The sequence below is a fragment of the Pseudogymnoascus destructans genome (assembly GCF_001641265.1).
Source record: "Pseudogymnoascus destructans isolate 20631-21 unplaced genomic scaffold scaffold_28, whole genome shotgun sequence".
Taxonomy (NCBI): domain Eukaryota; kingdom Fungi; phylum Ascomycota; class Leotiomycetes; order Thelebolales; family Thelebolaceae; genus Pseudogymnoascus; species Pseudogymnoascus destructans.
In genome coordinates, this window is record NW_020167547.1 from 252,827 (window position 1) to 268,557 (window position 15,731).

General features: G+C 47.4%; 3 protein-coding genes across 3 annotated transcripts; 1 reads left to right on the top strand and 2 right to left on the bottom strand.

Annotated features, from left to right (window-relative positions):
• Positions 1–3,347: 3,347 nt before the first annotated feature.
• Positions 3,348–5,458, bottom strand: VC83_08571 (uncharacterized protein). The gene has a single exon (XM_024472119.1). The coding sequence runs from the start codon at positions 4,843–4,845 to the stop codon at positions 3,502–3,504; it is 1,344 nt and encodes a 447-aa protein (XP_024320304.1). The 5' UTR covers positions 4,846–5,458; the 3' UTR covers positions 3,348–3,501.
• Positions 5,459–8,086: 2,628 nt separating this feature from the next.
• VC83_08572 (uncharacterized protein) lies at positions 8,087–8,888 on the bottom strand (the record flags this gene model as incomplete). Its single annotated transcript, XM_024472120.1, has 4 exons — positions 8,087–8,347; positions 8,581–8,604; positions 8,654–8,735; positions 8,785–8,888. The coding sequence occupies 4 exons, from the start codon at positions 8,886–8,888 to the stop codon at positions 8,087–8,089; spliced, it is 471 nt and encodes a 156-aa protein (XP_024320307.1).
• A 3,036-nt stretch (positions 8,889–11,924) lies between these two features.
• VC83_08573 (uncharacterized protein) lies at positions 11,925–12,251 on the top strand (the record flags this gene model as incomplete). The annotated part of the gene is made up of 1 exon (XM_024472121.1): positions 11,925–12,251. The coding sequence occupies one exon, from the start codon at positions 11,925–11,927 to the stop codon at positions 12,249–12,251; it is 327 nt and encodes a 108-aa protein (XP_024320306.1).
• Positions 12,252–15,731: the final 3,480 nt, after the last annotated feature.

The following is a 15,731-nucleotide window of genomic DNA, read 5'->3' on the forward strand; positions in this document are numbered from 1 at the left end:
CTTGTTCGATCACCATTCTCAAGCTTCTGTAGTGTAGCCTTGCAGAATTTGTCTTCCAGTTGAGACTTTTGGATTTTCTCAAGAATTGTCATTTCTCTGATATGAGTTTCCACTGGAGCTAGCTGAGCTGTTTGGCCTTGTTCTTTGAGTTTCTGAATGTCTGGATGTAGCCTCGAAGGTGGTAGCAACACCTGAAGCTGTTGCTTTTGTCGATCATCCTCATCATTGCCTTCTGGTCTGTCACCAGGCCTTCGAGTCAAAGCATCTGCTTTTCCATTTTGCTTCCCAGGCCTATAGATGATCTGGAAGTTGTATCGAGAGAGGAATTCAGCCCATTGAGCTTGTCTTCTTGTCAGCTTCTTGGTGGACATGAAGTATTCCAAGCTTTTGTGATCAGACAAGACTTGGACTGGAAAATCTGTCCCTTCAAGTTCTGGTCTCCATGCTTCGAAACATCTGATGATTGCAAGCAATTCCTTGTCATATATCTCATAATTGCATTCTGCAGGTGCTAGCTTTTTCGAGAAGTATGCCACTGGATGTAGAACCCCTTGATCATCTTTTTGTGACAAGACTCCTGATGAGATGAAGTCTGAGGAATCTGCTTTGACATAGGCTGTCTTGTTTCTATCAAAATGCCTCAAGACAGGAGCTTCTGTGACTGTTTGTTTCAACAGCTCGAAAGTGGCGTCGTGCCAAAGGGATATCCGTAGATAACATGGATAACATAATATCCATGATATCCAATGTTATCCATCACGTGAGGTTGCAGCCATAAGCGCTAGCCATAGCACTAGCACTTAGCTGTAACACTGGCCTGACCTTGAAGCAGTCCTCTTTGAATTGAAAGCAAGGGAGGAGTTACAAGCACCGATATACTACAACTACGCGCTAAAACGATTTGGGAGCAACTTCCACAATACCACAACCAGCCTACGCCTCAATTCTCTCAAGGCTGGGTTTCGAATTTTAAAAGATGACATAAGATTAAGAGTTATACTCAACACGGCGAAGCAAGCTCAGTTCCTACACAAGCAGAGAAAGAAATGAAGGGGATACAGACAATAGCAGGGGAATATCAAGAGGAGGACATTTACAACATGGACAAAACTGGGCTCTTTTGGAAGCTGACTCCTTTGAAGGGTCTTTCAACAATATCACAGCCAGGATTTAAAAGGACAAGGCGCGAATATCAGTTGTTACAAACTGTACAGGAGCTGATCGGATGCCACTTTGGTTTATTGGAAAGGCGAAGAAACCTCGAGCACTCCGGTATATTAATGTTGAAGCAATTGGAGGTTATTGGCGATGGAACAAGAAGGCTTGGATGAATCAGTTTATTATGGCAGAATGGCTAAGAGCTTTTTATTTACATATAGGCTCTCATAGACAGATTCTGCTAACAATGGACAACTTTTCAGCACATATTGATGCTGTCGAAACAACGCCTCCGCCCTCAAATATATGAATTATCTGGCTACCAGCAAATGCAACATGTCGATTCCAGGCTCTTGATCAAGGCATTATTGCCTCACTTAAAGCTCATTATCATCGACAATGGCTTGCGTTCATGCTAAATGCCTTCAACAACAATGGAGATCCTCTTAAAACTATTAACTTACACCTTGCCCTTCGCTGGATCATCTGATCTTGGTATCACCATGTCTCAAATACGACTATCTACAACTGCTTCTGCAAAAGCACAATCATCAAAAACCTGATCCAACTTCCTCTTGAGCACATTCCGCCTCTTACTGACCTTTACAACCAAGTACAACAGCACGGCTGAATTCACGATGCGATGGACCTTTCAAACTTTCTAAACCCAGCGGAGGAGACAATACAAGAAGAGGGTATACAAGATAGTGAGGGGGATATAGTACTACAAGAGGTCATTGAACAATATATCCAGCCTCCTAATGAAGCTCAAGATGATGATGATGGGGAGGAGCTCAGACTGCCGGTGGTTCATTCTAAGCAGGCAGTTCTACAAGCCCTCCAAGTTCTGATTGACTTTACGGAAACTGGAAATAGTGGCATAAGGGAGCCGGCAGTTACGCTCCGTTCTTTAGAGCGTATAGAAAGGGAATTAGTGGTCAAAAGGGCAAATGAGGGCATTCAGGGCATATTGGATGTTTGGCTTATGTAATGGTTTGATTACTCGATATTCAGTATATCTCGATATTATCTAGAGGAATTATTATATCGACTTATCGCGTGAGAACTGTACCTAGTTTAGTGGAAATCCGCTGTTTTCATACTAAGACGTGAGGTGGTTTTTGCCTATAACAATGATAAATGGTAGAATCGCCTAGACTTGGGAATTAACACCCTGTATTACTTTAGCCCATTCACGATTGCTAGGCTATACTTTCTTTGCCTTCGTACGTCCATTAGAGCTTGTTACCACTGTTGTAGTTGAAATAATGCCCATCATAAACCCTGTCTCATCGAAGTTGTAAATATCCGCATCGTAGATGCCGTACTTCACAATTGTGTTTCGCACAAGCTCAAACCAGCTACGAATAATTACTAGGTCTTCGCATTTAGCCCTCTAATAGTCGTATTTGTGCTAGAACCTTGTTTGAGTTCTGTGTGACGTTTAACAAAGTTGGAAGCCTAGCGCGTCTTGATTACGAGGACAAAGCTTCTGATGATCGACAGAATAGAGCTTTCTAGCAGCTCGAGCACTTAGCTTAGGGTTTGCATCGCCTGAAGAGCTAATATAACTTGGCTTTCATCGTTTTTCTACGGCATCTTTTGTTGTGAAGGGATTTACTGTTTACTAGAGTAGTTGTGTGGATTCAAGGTAGTGTATCATTCGTTATGTTGTATCATTCGTTATGTTGTATCATTCGTTATGCACGCACGTTATAGATAGATAGATTATACTTTAAACCATTATAATTACTCTGCGCTATGCAGAATTATCTAACAAACGGTACAATGAATATAAGCCCTGGTAAATAATGCATAAGGTGGAATTATCTACCATTATAGGCTGTACCTCTCGAATAACTCGTAGCTCCATACGCGACAATATTAGACTACTTGATATAAAGAAGCTTCACATACCGTTTCGGCACCTGCGCCCTGACGAAATCAGATACCTGTGGCAATCCACCGCGTGGCAGGGGCAGGCTACATCAAACATTTCATCATTTTCAAACAGGACCATCATTGAAGACCACCGCATAGGGCAAGTCCGGACATTTAACGGCGGGTCAAGCGACGTCGATGAGGCCTCGATCTTTCCTTTTCCCCATCTCCCGCCGTTTGGAAATACCACTGTTCAAAATCAATTTAGCCAAAACGGTCAAAGCGAACTTGTAGTAAGACTTAGTATTCTCCTCTACCATAATCTAAATATATACAACGAGAAGCAGAAATTCTCAGGAAAAAACATTAAACGAGATGCCGACACCTCCATTCGCAATAGCGGGAGGCCCCACAGCTTGCCGTCTCGAAACAACTTATGCCACCCACTACATCCTCGCTCACTCACAGCAACACAGCAAACAGCGCAGCCAACCCCGCACCAAGACCAACGGCAACCGATACAGGCCCATTAGGCGCAGCAGCCGCGCCAGAGAAGACAGCCCTGTTGCTACTCGTCGGCGTACCGCTGGTGGCAGCGGCCGGAGGTGTGGTGGGCTGGGCCACACCAGCCGGGCAGTCCCAGTGGTCGCCGTGAGCAACACACTGGCCACTTTTAATGGCAGTAGGTGTAGATCCTGGAGGGGTTGTTGGCTCTGGCACGCCATCTGGGCAGTGCCAGTGGTCGTCGTGGGCAACACACTCGGCATCGGTGACAGGTGGTGTGGTTCCTCCTGGTGGAGTTGTTGGCTCTGGCACGCCATCTGGGCAGTGCCAGTGGTCGTCGTGGGCAACACACTCGGCATCGGTGACAGGTGGTGTGGTTCCTCCTGGTGGAGTTGTTGGCTCTGGCACGCCGTCTGGACAGTGCCAGTGGTCACCATGAGCTTCGCACTCGCCGCCGACGACAGGTGGTGTGGTTCCTCCTGGAGGGTTTGTTGGCTCTGGCACGCCGTCTGGACAGTGCCAGTGGTCACCATGAGCTTCGCACTCGCCGCCGGCGACAGGTGGTGTGGTTCCTCCTGGAGGGTTTGTTGGCTCTGGCACGCCATCTGGGCAGTGCCAGTGATCGTCGTGGGCAACACACTCGGCGCCGACGACAGGTGGTGTGGTTCCTCCTGGAGGGTTTGTTGGCTCTGGCACGCCATCTGGGCAGTGCCAGTGGTCACCATGAGCTTCGCACTCGCCGCCGGCGACAGGTGGTGTGGTTCCTCCTGGAGGGTTTGTTGGCTCTGGCACGCCATCTGGGCAGTGCCAGTGATCGTCGTGGGCAACACACTCGGCGCCGACGACAGGTGGTGTGGTTCCTCCTGGAGGGTTTGTTGGCTCTGGCACGCCATCTGGGCAGTGCCAGTGATCACCATGAGCTTCGCACTCTCCAGGTGGTGTAGTTTCAGCGGGTTGACCTCCTGGCGGAGTTGTTCGCTCCGGCTGTCTGATATGCACGGAAAGGAAGGCGGCACCGGTTGGGGAGGGTGGAATAACCGCCGTCGTAGTAGCGCAGGCGCCCGTGATCGTGTAGGTGTTAGTGATGATATTGTACCCGGCCGAGGCCCTCCCCTGGACGCTGTTGACGGAAGAGGCCCAGTTCTTGTAGTCGGTCACGGTGTGGTCGATCCCAAGGCTCGTTACGGTCGTCGTGCATAGCTCGGCGGCATCGGTGGTGACTGCCTGGGGGTGGGGGAGGCCAACGGCCAGCGCGACGAGCACGCTGCCGGTAAAGAGGTGGAGGAGACTCATGGTCGGCATTGACGATGGGGGGTGAGGGTTGATCTCGACTGATCGGATCTGTCAAAACGAGTGAGAGAGGATGGATGAAGCTTTGGTGTGGGTGCCGAGAGCTCTTGTTATATACCTTCCACGTACTGTACCGTGGCGTCGGTAAAGCGAGGATATGTACAGAAAAATGGCGCAGGGAAACAAGTCAGGGACCAGCTGGGCTGTCTATGGTAATGCTCGGTTGGTCATCGTGCTGCCGCGCCAAGTATTGGATCAGACGGTCCAGGCAGCTTTTGGGGTCAGATATGACACTTGCCGAAGAATGCTAAGCCGCTAGCTCGGTCGGATTTCCGGTATCGCATGCGGAATATCCAATAATAACTGGGGCCTGTGAGCAGGGGAAAAGAGCATACTGTACATACTGTATAGCATACGTAGCATGGCATGGCTCCCTCGTGGGGGTTATAAGGTTGTAACCCTCGTGGATGTGACACCCGGTGGGAATCTCCACTTGGCTTCATGTGGGGTGACGAAAGAAGAAGCTGCGTGGGTCGTGGGCTCTGGGCCGTGTCTGGGCTCCCGTCATTGCGTCCGCCGAACCAAGAAGGGAGTCAAAAAAAGGAACCTAAAACGAAACCTTGGGGGATCTGGAGATTAACAGCTAATGTGAGAGGAGGACACCGCCAAGCCGCCAAGCCCTACAGGAACCCCACTTCACCCCCCACTCCTGCCACAAACTCTGACATACTCTACGGTATGGCTCAATTGGGTAAATCGCGACATCGCAGCCCAACAGCCCCATCAGCGTCACCTTGGGGGATATAAAGTGTAGTTAGGACATGGGGTTATCCCACTTTTCACCCAATACACACATGTTTGATTGGCGATGCTTAATTCGCCTTTTCCTTCTCCTTTTTTCTTTTGTTTTTCTTCCTTCTTACTTTTCTCCCGGTGCATAATCCCCGTTTACACATTGCCCTAGTTTTCTAACCTATTAGGCTGCAGTCTAGGTAAGAAAAGATTTAGACTAGTAGTTCAGGACCGCTAGTCCCCTATAACATAGGCTAGTTCTAGCTCTAGAGCAGCCCTCCTTATTTAGGGTAGAAGTTGTATCCCACCAAAGTACGATTTTGCTAACGTGCTTAAATTACAGCTGTCGTTAGGTATTTTACAATCTAGTTAGCTAAGATACATACATATACTATACCTTACCGGCGCGCCACGTATTCGTGGAGGGGTCCGAGGACGGTCTGGGGATCACCAGCCATTTTGGCCGGTCATCCCACGGTCAGTTGGCCCGTGCACCGGTCCGAAGACCGTCCAAAATCCGGGATCAGGCTTCAACCCATACGGTTGAAGCTTTAGAACAGTGATAGAAAATTGACAGTAGTATGACAGTAAAATTTGCTTACCGTTTGTGATCCTGGGGCCGTTGATGTGATATTGCCGTCGCCGGCCACACTATCGTCATGAGTCCATGACGGCGACTGCCAATACTGACTGGAAGCACTCACTCCTCAGTCCTGACACTGTCGGCGTGGAGTGAGGACAGTACTATCACCGTCCTCAGGGTGAGACCAAGGGCGGGCGTTTCTGGTTTCCTCGAATGGAACCCATCGCGGCCGTGGATGAGGCAATGGGCGGTCCTGGGACCAGGAGTTGGAGCGGCGGCAAGGAAGCCGCAAGAGTTGAAAGGCACGCCAGCCAAGCAAGAAAGGCAAAGAGGAACTGAAGAATGGCAGACGAAACAGCGAAGGAAATGACAGAGGCGAATGGTGATGGAAACGACAGAGGGAACGGTGGTAGAATCGGTGGTAGAATCGGTGGTCGAAAACGGCAAGGAGACCGGCGAAGGAGACCGGATGAGGAGACCGGATGAGGAGACCGGATGAGGAGACCGGATGAGGAGACCGGATGAGGAGACCGGATGAGGAGACCGGATGAGGAGACCGGATGAGGAGACCGGATGAGGAGACCGGATGAGGAGACCGGATGAGGAGACCGGATGAGGAGACCGGATGAGGAGACCAGCGAAGGAGACTGGCAAAGGAAACGGCAAAGGAAAACGGTGAAGGAAAATGGTGAAGAAGACCGGGAGAGGAAAGCGAGCGAGGAAATTGAAAAATGAGGCCAAGATTCCAAGGGCAGATAGCTTGATAGATACACAGCTATCTGTCATTGGAATCTGTAGAGCTCTTGGGGCCCAGGAAGCCTTCCTTCAGCGGCGGATAGATAGGCGACGGCGTGGGCTAGAGCACCAAGAGTATGATCATTTTGATCACGGCAGCGACGCAAGCTGCAGAGGAACACAGAAGAGAGGCGACAGGCACAGGAAAGCAGGTGTTAAATCAGGCATGGGAATCAAGCTTCATTGCGTATTATTTATATAGCCAGTATTCATGCCAGATCCAGCTTCATGTTGGGAGTAATTCTACGGTCCGGGGATGTAGGGCCAGGACTGTATGTAGATCTCCGGCGACCGTAATTAATCCCGGGTGCAACGGAACAGAACGCTCACAGTAAATATGGTAATTTAGAGTAAAAATGAAACAATTGAATTCATATACTATCCTACGGGCCTACGTATTCTATATGTAGGGAATGGGGAAAAACCCCGTACGGCTGGGTGGTAATCACCTGAGCGGTGGAGGATTTCGGTGGCTGCAGCAGATCAGCACGGCCACCCAGTATGGGAGCTGGACGGTCGCCCTGGGAAATACGGGTGTCTCAGGGCCTAATTTCCACCGAATCCCCACGCCCATGTCCTCCTTTCCCTCCAACACTTCAAACTGTAAGGCGGCCCTCACGTGAGGGCACGTGAGGTGCCACGCTCTTACAGTGGACCTGGCGGGCTCGGTAAATTAGGGCCTACGGGTTCCTGTATATAAGGGGCTGGAGGCTCGGAGTGAGGCCTCCAGTCAATAGTCGCTGTATCAGCGTAGACCTATTGTGCTTCACACCAATATAACCCTTACTTCCTGCCTCCTGACCTGGTTCCCTGAACTCCCGTGACACCCTGGGCTCTACGCCTTTACACAAACAATGCCATTGTGATCCGTAGCCACTCTTATTCTGACAGCAAACATGCCTCAACCCAAGATATCCAGGTAGAACGCCCAGCCCAGAACAGCAAAGTCCAAAAATGTTCCATCGAGGAGGTCAGCAACATAATGCCAACTTCCCAGCCCAAGCCACAAGCCCAACAGCAGCGCACAAGAGAATGCCCCCCAAAGCAAGTGTAAATTAACCGCAAGAAGAGGCGGCAAACATCTCACTCTATCACCCGAGCACTACGCCCAGGGACTAGAGTTTCTTTGCGGCGCTTTGGCGGCGGCGGAGAAGCCCTACTCAAGATATATTCTTGTCCTTGAATAAGGGCATGTTTCTTCGAGATAGGTTTTGGCGCCTTTGTATTTGAACGCCGTTTAAAGGTCCCGTGGAACTCATCTTTGTCGAGCTGATCGTAATCCGCAATCAAGGGGAAGCGTTGGAGGAAATCCGTAAAGCTTTCTCGGGAGTGTAGGCTAACAGCCTTTCGATTAGGGTCAGATTTCTAGTCCATCATCAATTTCGTTCCGGGCACAAGCATTGATGTAAAGTTCCTTGACATAGTACTGGGCGAGGTCGCTGCTTTTCTCAAGGTCGATATAATGGTGTATGAATCGAAATGCCTCAAAAAAAATTCACAGCCGTATACCGAGTACGAAACATATCTCCAAGGCCATCTAAGGTCATGCAGTAACGAATACCAGATCCATCTGTTACATTCATTGCAGTCTTGACGTGAAGCTGTAAAGATGTTAGAAATTACATTTGAGATAGGAGATGTATTACTTACTATAAGATCCTCGATGAGTGAATACCGGTAACGTTTGACCTTTTCCATAAGGACAACACGGACACCACTTTGCAAACCCAGTCTTTGGTGTGAGCAGAGTTATTGGAAGTATAACTTCTGTACTTTTGTACTGAGATTGCCAAAAGTCCTGCACTGTCTTCTTTGCATCCGCTACCCAGATAGGGTCCCAGTTGTCTTCGAAATAGCTCCATTTTTGACTTGGAATGAGAATCATTGCTGCAATGTATACAGGGCTTCGATCTGTAAGGCTATAGTACTTATCCAGCTTTGCCCAGCCAGAGTTAATGCAAGGAATCATAAATGAATCTGAAGCGTAGGTTGTCTTGCCATCTCCAAGCTTCTCTAATATATAATCCATAGAGGTAGGACTCTTTCCAAAGTGGCACTACGGCCTTCTGTAGCTTTTGTAAAAGTCTCCAAGAAACCCATGAATGTTACTTAAATTAGCCCAATCAGAACTAGACAATACATCGCCTACTAAATCACCTCCTACTTGAAAGCAATATAGGTCGATAGCAGGTTTAACGTCTTCATGAAGAGCTGAAGTTATCATTGAAAACCAAGAGTTCCACCGTGTCATATTGTCTCGAAGTAATCGACATTGTGGAGACCTTTGAATATAAACTACAATGTTATGTAACTTTCCAAGAGGGCCTTTTCGATGCCAAGTCTCCATTTCCAGCTGTGTAGGAATATACGAAGAACTTAGGTTGTTTGTCTCTGAAAGAGCTTCATCTTCAGTTGAGAAAAGAAAAGCCTGAGCTGTAAGATTGATAATGTGGCCATTGCAGCGAAGATGGTATTGCTTTGCATTATATGGAATATGGCGCTCCTCTAAAGCAATACTAGTGTTAATATTAATAGTATAAATATAGGAGAGAGTACTAACTAGCTGAAAGACTCTGCATCATCGTCTCGTTGTTTTCTGCATTATCCATCATAAAATACCCAACTTTACTTGCAATTCCAAACTCATCAATCACTTTTAGAATGAGCTGTGATTGGTTTGCCCCTGTATGCCGACCTTCTAATTCTCGTAGTGCTAGAACTGACTCTCGAAGCTGACCATCTTCTGCAAAGTAATGGGCTATTATTCCAAGTAGAGCGAGGGAGTTTGTTGACGTCCACAAATCAACTGTAAAATGAACCTTTGAAATAGCCCCATGGACAGCTTGTTGTACTCGACGTTTCTCTACACGAAAGGACTCCATAGTCCAGTTACGCACAGTTTCATGGTTAGCTGGAAGTGCACTCTCAGCTTCTGGGTTTAGAAACATAAGAAGCTCTTGGAATTCTGGCCTTTCTGACATTCGTAGAGGAAGAGAACAGCGTGCAATCCATCGTATAAAGAGCTGTTGAAAAGTTGCAATATCAAAAGACGTGTCAAGCTTACGATGCTTCGTGTAAAGCAAGGCCTCTTGACCTCGTTCAAAAGCCTCTGCAATTGACATGGTTTGTGCAAGCAACTTAGTCCCTTCCTTTGGATCTGTAATAGAGTGACACTTTAACAAGTGCTTCTTTGGGCCTCTCGTTCCACCTGCCTCATGATACTCCTTCTTGCAAATCCCACAACGCCAAACAATCACTTGTTGACCATTGAAGTATACTGTATTTGGATCAACTGGCATATGCTGTAATGGTGGGTGCACCAGATGTGAGAATCTAGCCACCCAAGGAAGGGATGATTTTACTAAGACAACACACTGTCTTAGAAAACAGAGCCAAAGGGTCGTAGCTTAGACTATTCCACAACGCAGCAATCAGGTGTGTGATGTAGTGAAGTGGTTCAGACAAGTTGCAACAAATGTTGAGTCTGGGAACTCAGGGGTAAGTCAGAGGTTAACATCTCACTGACTTTTCAGAAACAAGGAGTAACAAGATCAATGCTTGGAAGCTTGGAAAAGACGTGGAAGTATGTGATAGTCGATTTACTGTATTGTCTGCTTGCCCTTTCTTAAGGAAAGGGCAATCCTATTTATGCTAAAGGAGTGTAGTTCTCTCATTTTCCAAGACTTTCCATGACTTACCAGGCTTGGTAACTGTAGTCGACATAAGAGAATCCCATAGAACCATCTCTTAGGTTCGTAGCCTATAGGAAGTAAAAGGAGGTCCAAGGTCAGAGTACCCCTATAGACAAATTATGTCATAGACAAATTATGTCATAGACAAATTATGTCATAACTTAACCAATCTTGTGGGTAACTAAAGAGCGATGACATGTAATGAATCATAGAGGTAGGAGCTTTTAGAGCTATCGTTCATGCTCCTAGGCCTCTAGTTGGTAGAGATATGTCATGTGGTAGTATGAGTGATGTCATGTAATGAATCATAGAGAGTTGTAGAGATATGCTATGTGGTAATATCGGCCCAGTAACTAAGGAGCGATGATGTGTAATGAACCATAGATGGTTGTAGCAATCGTTGAGTAGTATTGCTCTTGTTGTTGGTGTGATAAGCCAAAATATGTATAGTGACTTGTAGGTTTGAGGAGGAGATTTCCAAGTTTGCTCTTGAGTTTGATAGCAAACTGAGTGCAACGAATGTCAGTATGACATATGCGACCAGATAAAGGAAGTGCGAGAGCGCTTCTGGTTTGAAGTAATGGAGCCGAGTTGTGATGATGAAGATTGACAATCAAGGCCTGAGCTAGCAACATTAGTTTAATAACTTAGATTGTATACTAGGTGGTAGTGATTGCTCAGTTGAAGCCTGCGACGACATTTTGGTAACTTATCAAATGTAACAAAATTGCGCCCGTGAGCATCCAAAAGTCCCGGGGAAAAAAAAATCAGCGCTAAAAGCTATGGTAATATATTATGTCTGGCCCACTATTAACCCCCCAAGAACTGTCAGTTCGTTCAGTTCAAAACAGTCAGTGCGGACAACTTGAACTGAACGCCCCACTATATGAGAACTTGTGAACTGAACTGAACGCCCCACTTATAAAAGCCGAACTGAACTGAACTGAGCCGATTTGAACTGATGAGCTGATGAACTATTAGCAACACTGTTCACAGCAGCTGCGACATGCATATTCAATGGATTACAATAATCCATACATCACTAACCTAGGGAACCACCCCATCCAATGGTTTTCCCGCTTTAGCTTCAGAGATCCGTAAGCCTTCATGTCTTTTTGCCTGCCTCCCCTGTTGTCTTTCCCATGTCAGCTAATCAAGTTGAGAACAGGACCATTCAGCGTCGGGTGTCATTTGAGGCCGGAAATTCGTTTGTTGTCCGGGACAACACCATGGCCCGGTTCGACATTGGATTCATCCACGAGAGTTTTCATGGCGAGAAGCGCCTCTTCGCACTTATGACCATAATAGAAGAGTGCAACAAGGAGGATCCCATGGTTATGCTCCCACTCGTGAGGGTGAGAACCTCGAGCCAGATGATGGTTGGTCTCCCGGCTATTGGGAGCAAGGCATTGTATATCGTGGACATTGATCCCAAGCAGAGATACATGCTAGCACCATTTGCCAAGGGGCCGCTCAGAATGCACAATGCCTCTGATAATTTAGAGCATCCAGCTCCAAGTGCTTCAGATCTACTGACGTCAATCTACTGTTGGTAGGAGATTGGCTTGATATGAGAATGGGATGGGAAGGGGACAAGCAATCAAAACTGTGGTATCACAGGTTAGAAGTGAAGCGTAGATAGAAAAAATAAATCCTAATTATGTTTACTATATGCCTATTGATGTGAAGTTGAGCCGTGGTAATGCCACTTAGAAAGCGATGCTAAAAGAAGTGGTGATATTCGGCACCTTCCGTTTGTGTGCGGATACCTTCATCTTCACCTCCAGCCCAATGTCAACCTTCCACGCCACACCTTAGGTATCAAAATGGGTGAAAAGGTTTGTTTTATTGTGCTTGAAAGCTTCTACAACCTCACTTGAGGTTGTAGAAGCCGCATATAATGGTAATTCTCGCGTTTTCCTCTTCTTCTAGGCAGTGTTGCCAGTAGTGTGATATTGCAATATATTGCAAATAAAATCTACTATTGCACTGCAACAATATTTGAATTCCGACTATTGCACTGCAACAATATATTGCAATATTAGTATTGCAATATTGAAGCTATTGCAATATACTGATAGTATTAGATGGCTTTACTATCACTATCTAGCTGTCGCCTACCAACTATCCAACCATGCTGTGGAATGACCTCCCAACCACGACTTTAATGACTCTAAGGCTTCTAATGTCTCCGCTTTCATCTGGTTTCTCTTATCTGTCATTGTAGCCTTTGCACTCGAGAATAGGCGCTCTGGTTCAGCCTCCATTGCTGGTATTGATAGAATATCTAATGCCATAACTGCGAGTGCAGGGTAGTGTAACGCTGACTTCTAAACGATAGAAGACACAGAGGTTCTCTTGCGTAAGGGTTTACTTATCAGAGGAGGCAGGGGATCAGACACAAAGGCTTCAAGTAACACGTTACTAGTATATAACAAATACTGTATTGAGTTGAGCACGAAGCTCCTATCTAAGGAAATACTATCTACTTATATAGTGGCGTCATGCCTAGTGGACTCTTGGGAACTCCCTCGAGTCCTCAGAGTCCTGGACTCTTAGGACTCTTCTCATCATCCTGCGAGTCCGTCACGTGCCTAGTGGACTCCTGGGAACTCACTCGAGTCCTCGGATTCCTGGACTCTTAGGACTCTTCTCATCATCCTGCGAGTCCGTCACGTGATACTTTCGGAACTACTATTCCCCGCTGCCCCTCCAGGTACCAGGGCCGGTCTCATGCGACCTCCCTCCTTCCTGTCCTGTAGTTGGCCAGCCTTCTTGTTCCGTCGTAACACTCGCTCCCTTCCCCTGGGCATTCGTCTCGAATCCTATAAGTACGTCCATGTCCCCGGGACTCTGCTGCTCCTCAGCGAGTCCTTCAACATGCAACATGCCTACTGACACTGCCCGCAAACTCCAGGAACGCAACGATCTTGTCCGTCGAATAAAGAACCACGGATACGAACTACCCGAAATGGATTCTTGCTCGAACTGCGTGAGGCGAAACATTACTTGCGTGTCGTCTCCAAATGATTCACGGCGGTGCGCCGAGTGCGTTCGTCGCAACTTGAAAGAAAAGTGTGACTGTATGGGTCCTGAGCATCCCGACTGGGTGAAGCTCGAACGGGAGGAGGATCGCCTGGATCGCGAAGAGGAAGAAACCCTTTCGAAGTTACTTCGTCTGCGGAAGCAGAAACGCCTCATCCGAACCCGTGGTAAAGATATGCTCCGGCGAGGTTTGAAAACCCTCGACGAGCTTGATGCGGCAGAGGAGGCCGAACGTGTGGCTGCTGTAGCGTGACGCTGTTGAGGCCGAGGAACAGGCAGTTAGCGCTGCCTCCTCGTCTGTGACCGGGACCCTCGCTTCCTCCGATCCACTGGCCTACTCCCCTGCATCTTGGGATCAATGGCTGGCGGATGGCGGCGTCGATATTCCTCCAGCAGTTCTTTGCTGATGTTCCTTGTTGGTTCCCACGAATTATCCGTAGGTTCGTAATTTTCCCATTTTATCAAAAACTCTTCTCGACGTCCTACTAACCTTCTGTCTAGGATCGCTTCGACCTCATATTCGATTATCTCATTCTCGGGTTGGAGTTCGGTGTCGGTCGCAATTGGGGTATTTCCTCTTGCTGGTTCCAGTAGTGAGACATGAAATACCGGGTGTAGTCTAGACTTCTTAGGTAGCTGCAGTCTGTAATTAACTGAGCTGACTTTGTTCAATATTTTGAATGGTCCCAATTTCTTGAAGTCCAACTTTGTGCTTGGTCGTTTCGTTTTGATATGTTTCCGGAGTAGGTATACTTTATCCCCCTCCTTGAAGGCAGGTTCCATACTGCGCTTCTTGTTTGCGTATGCGGCGGATCGTTCATTTAAGAATTGGATGTCCGTCGCAAGTTGTTCGTGGAACGATTTCAGTTGTTCCACCACGATCAGGGCTTGTTCAGCTCGTGATTCATCCGGTCTTGGTTGCCTATATGCTTCTGGCTGGTAGCCGTAATTGGCAAAGAACGGTGAGACTTTCGTTGCTTCTGTCATCGCGCTGTTATATGCAAACTGTGCGATGGGTAAGATCTGAACCCAGTTATCCTGTTGATGATTGACATAGCTTCGCAGGTACTGTTCAAGGGTCTGATTTAATCTTTCTGTTTGGCCGTCTGTCTGGGGATGAAAAGCTGTTGACAGCTTATGATTTGTTCCCAGTAGCGCCATCAATGATTTCCAGAATTTCGAAGTAAAGAGCTTGTCTCTATCTGAGATGATTTCTTCTGGCATCCCATGATCGGCTAATATGACTCGAATGAAGGTATATGCGAGCGCCTCGGCGTCGCTAGCTTCTAGATATGGTATAAACTTCCCATATTTCGTGAGTCTTTCCGTGATGACGAGGATAGAGTCATATTCTATTCCTGTTAATGGGTCCTTGGAGGGTGGAAGCTTGACGATGAAGTCCAAAGCTATTGATTTCCACGCTCCTTTTGGTACTGGTGTCGACTTGAGTTGTCCGTATGGCAGGTGCCTATTGGATTTTGACTTGCTGCAAATGTCGCACTCTCTTACCACTGTCTCTACCTGCTTCCTCATACCTGGGAAGTAGTAGTGTCGAGTGATTCGTTCGAAGGTTCGTGTTACTCCCTGATGACCGTGTGCTGGTAACGAGTGTTGTTCTTGCACCAGCGGGCGTCTCATTTGACTTGGGACATACACTAACCCTTTGTATCGAATCAATCCTTGTTCGTCGATGGTGAAGTCGCCTTCGACTTTGGACAAGACTCGCTTGGCGCATTCGTCTGTTGCGTAAGCTTTCTTGAGTCTTTCCTCGAGTTCTGTATCTTCGATGACTGAGATCGTCACTAGTAACTCGTTGTACTGTATTCCTGCATCTGTTTTCTTCAGAATTGCTCTAGGTCTTTCTTCCTTTGGGCCGGCGTAGTCGGTCCGTCTGCTGAGAGCGTCTGCTCTTGCATTCTCGGAGCCCTTGCGATAGGTTATCGTGAAGTTGTAGGCTGCGAGGGTTTCTGCCCAGCGGACTTGTCTGCGGT

What these genes read in the sequence shown, in the direction of transcription:
- VC83_08571 (XM_024472119.1), bottom strand. Translation starts at nt 4,845, where the DNA reads ATGCCGACCATGAGTCTCCTCCACCTCTTTACCGGCAGCGTGCTCGTC.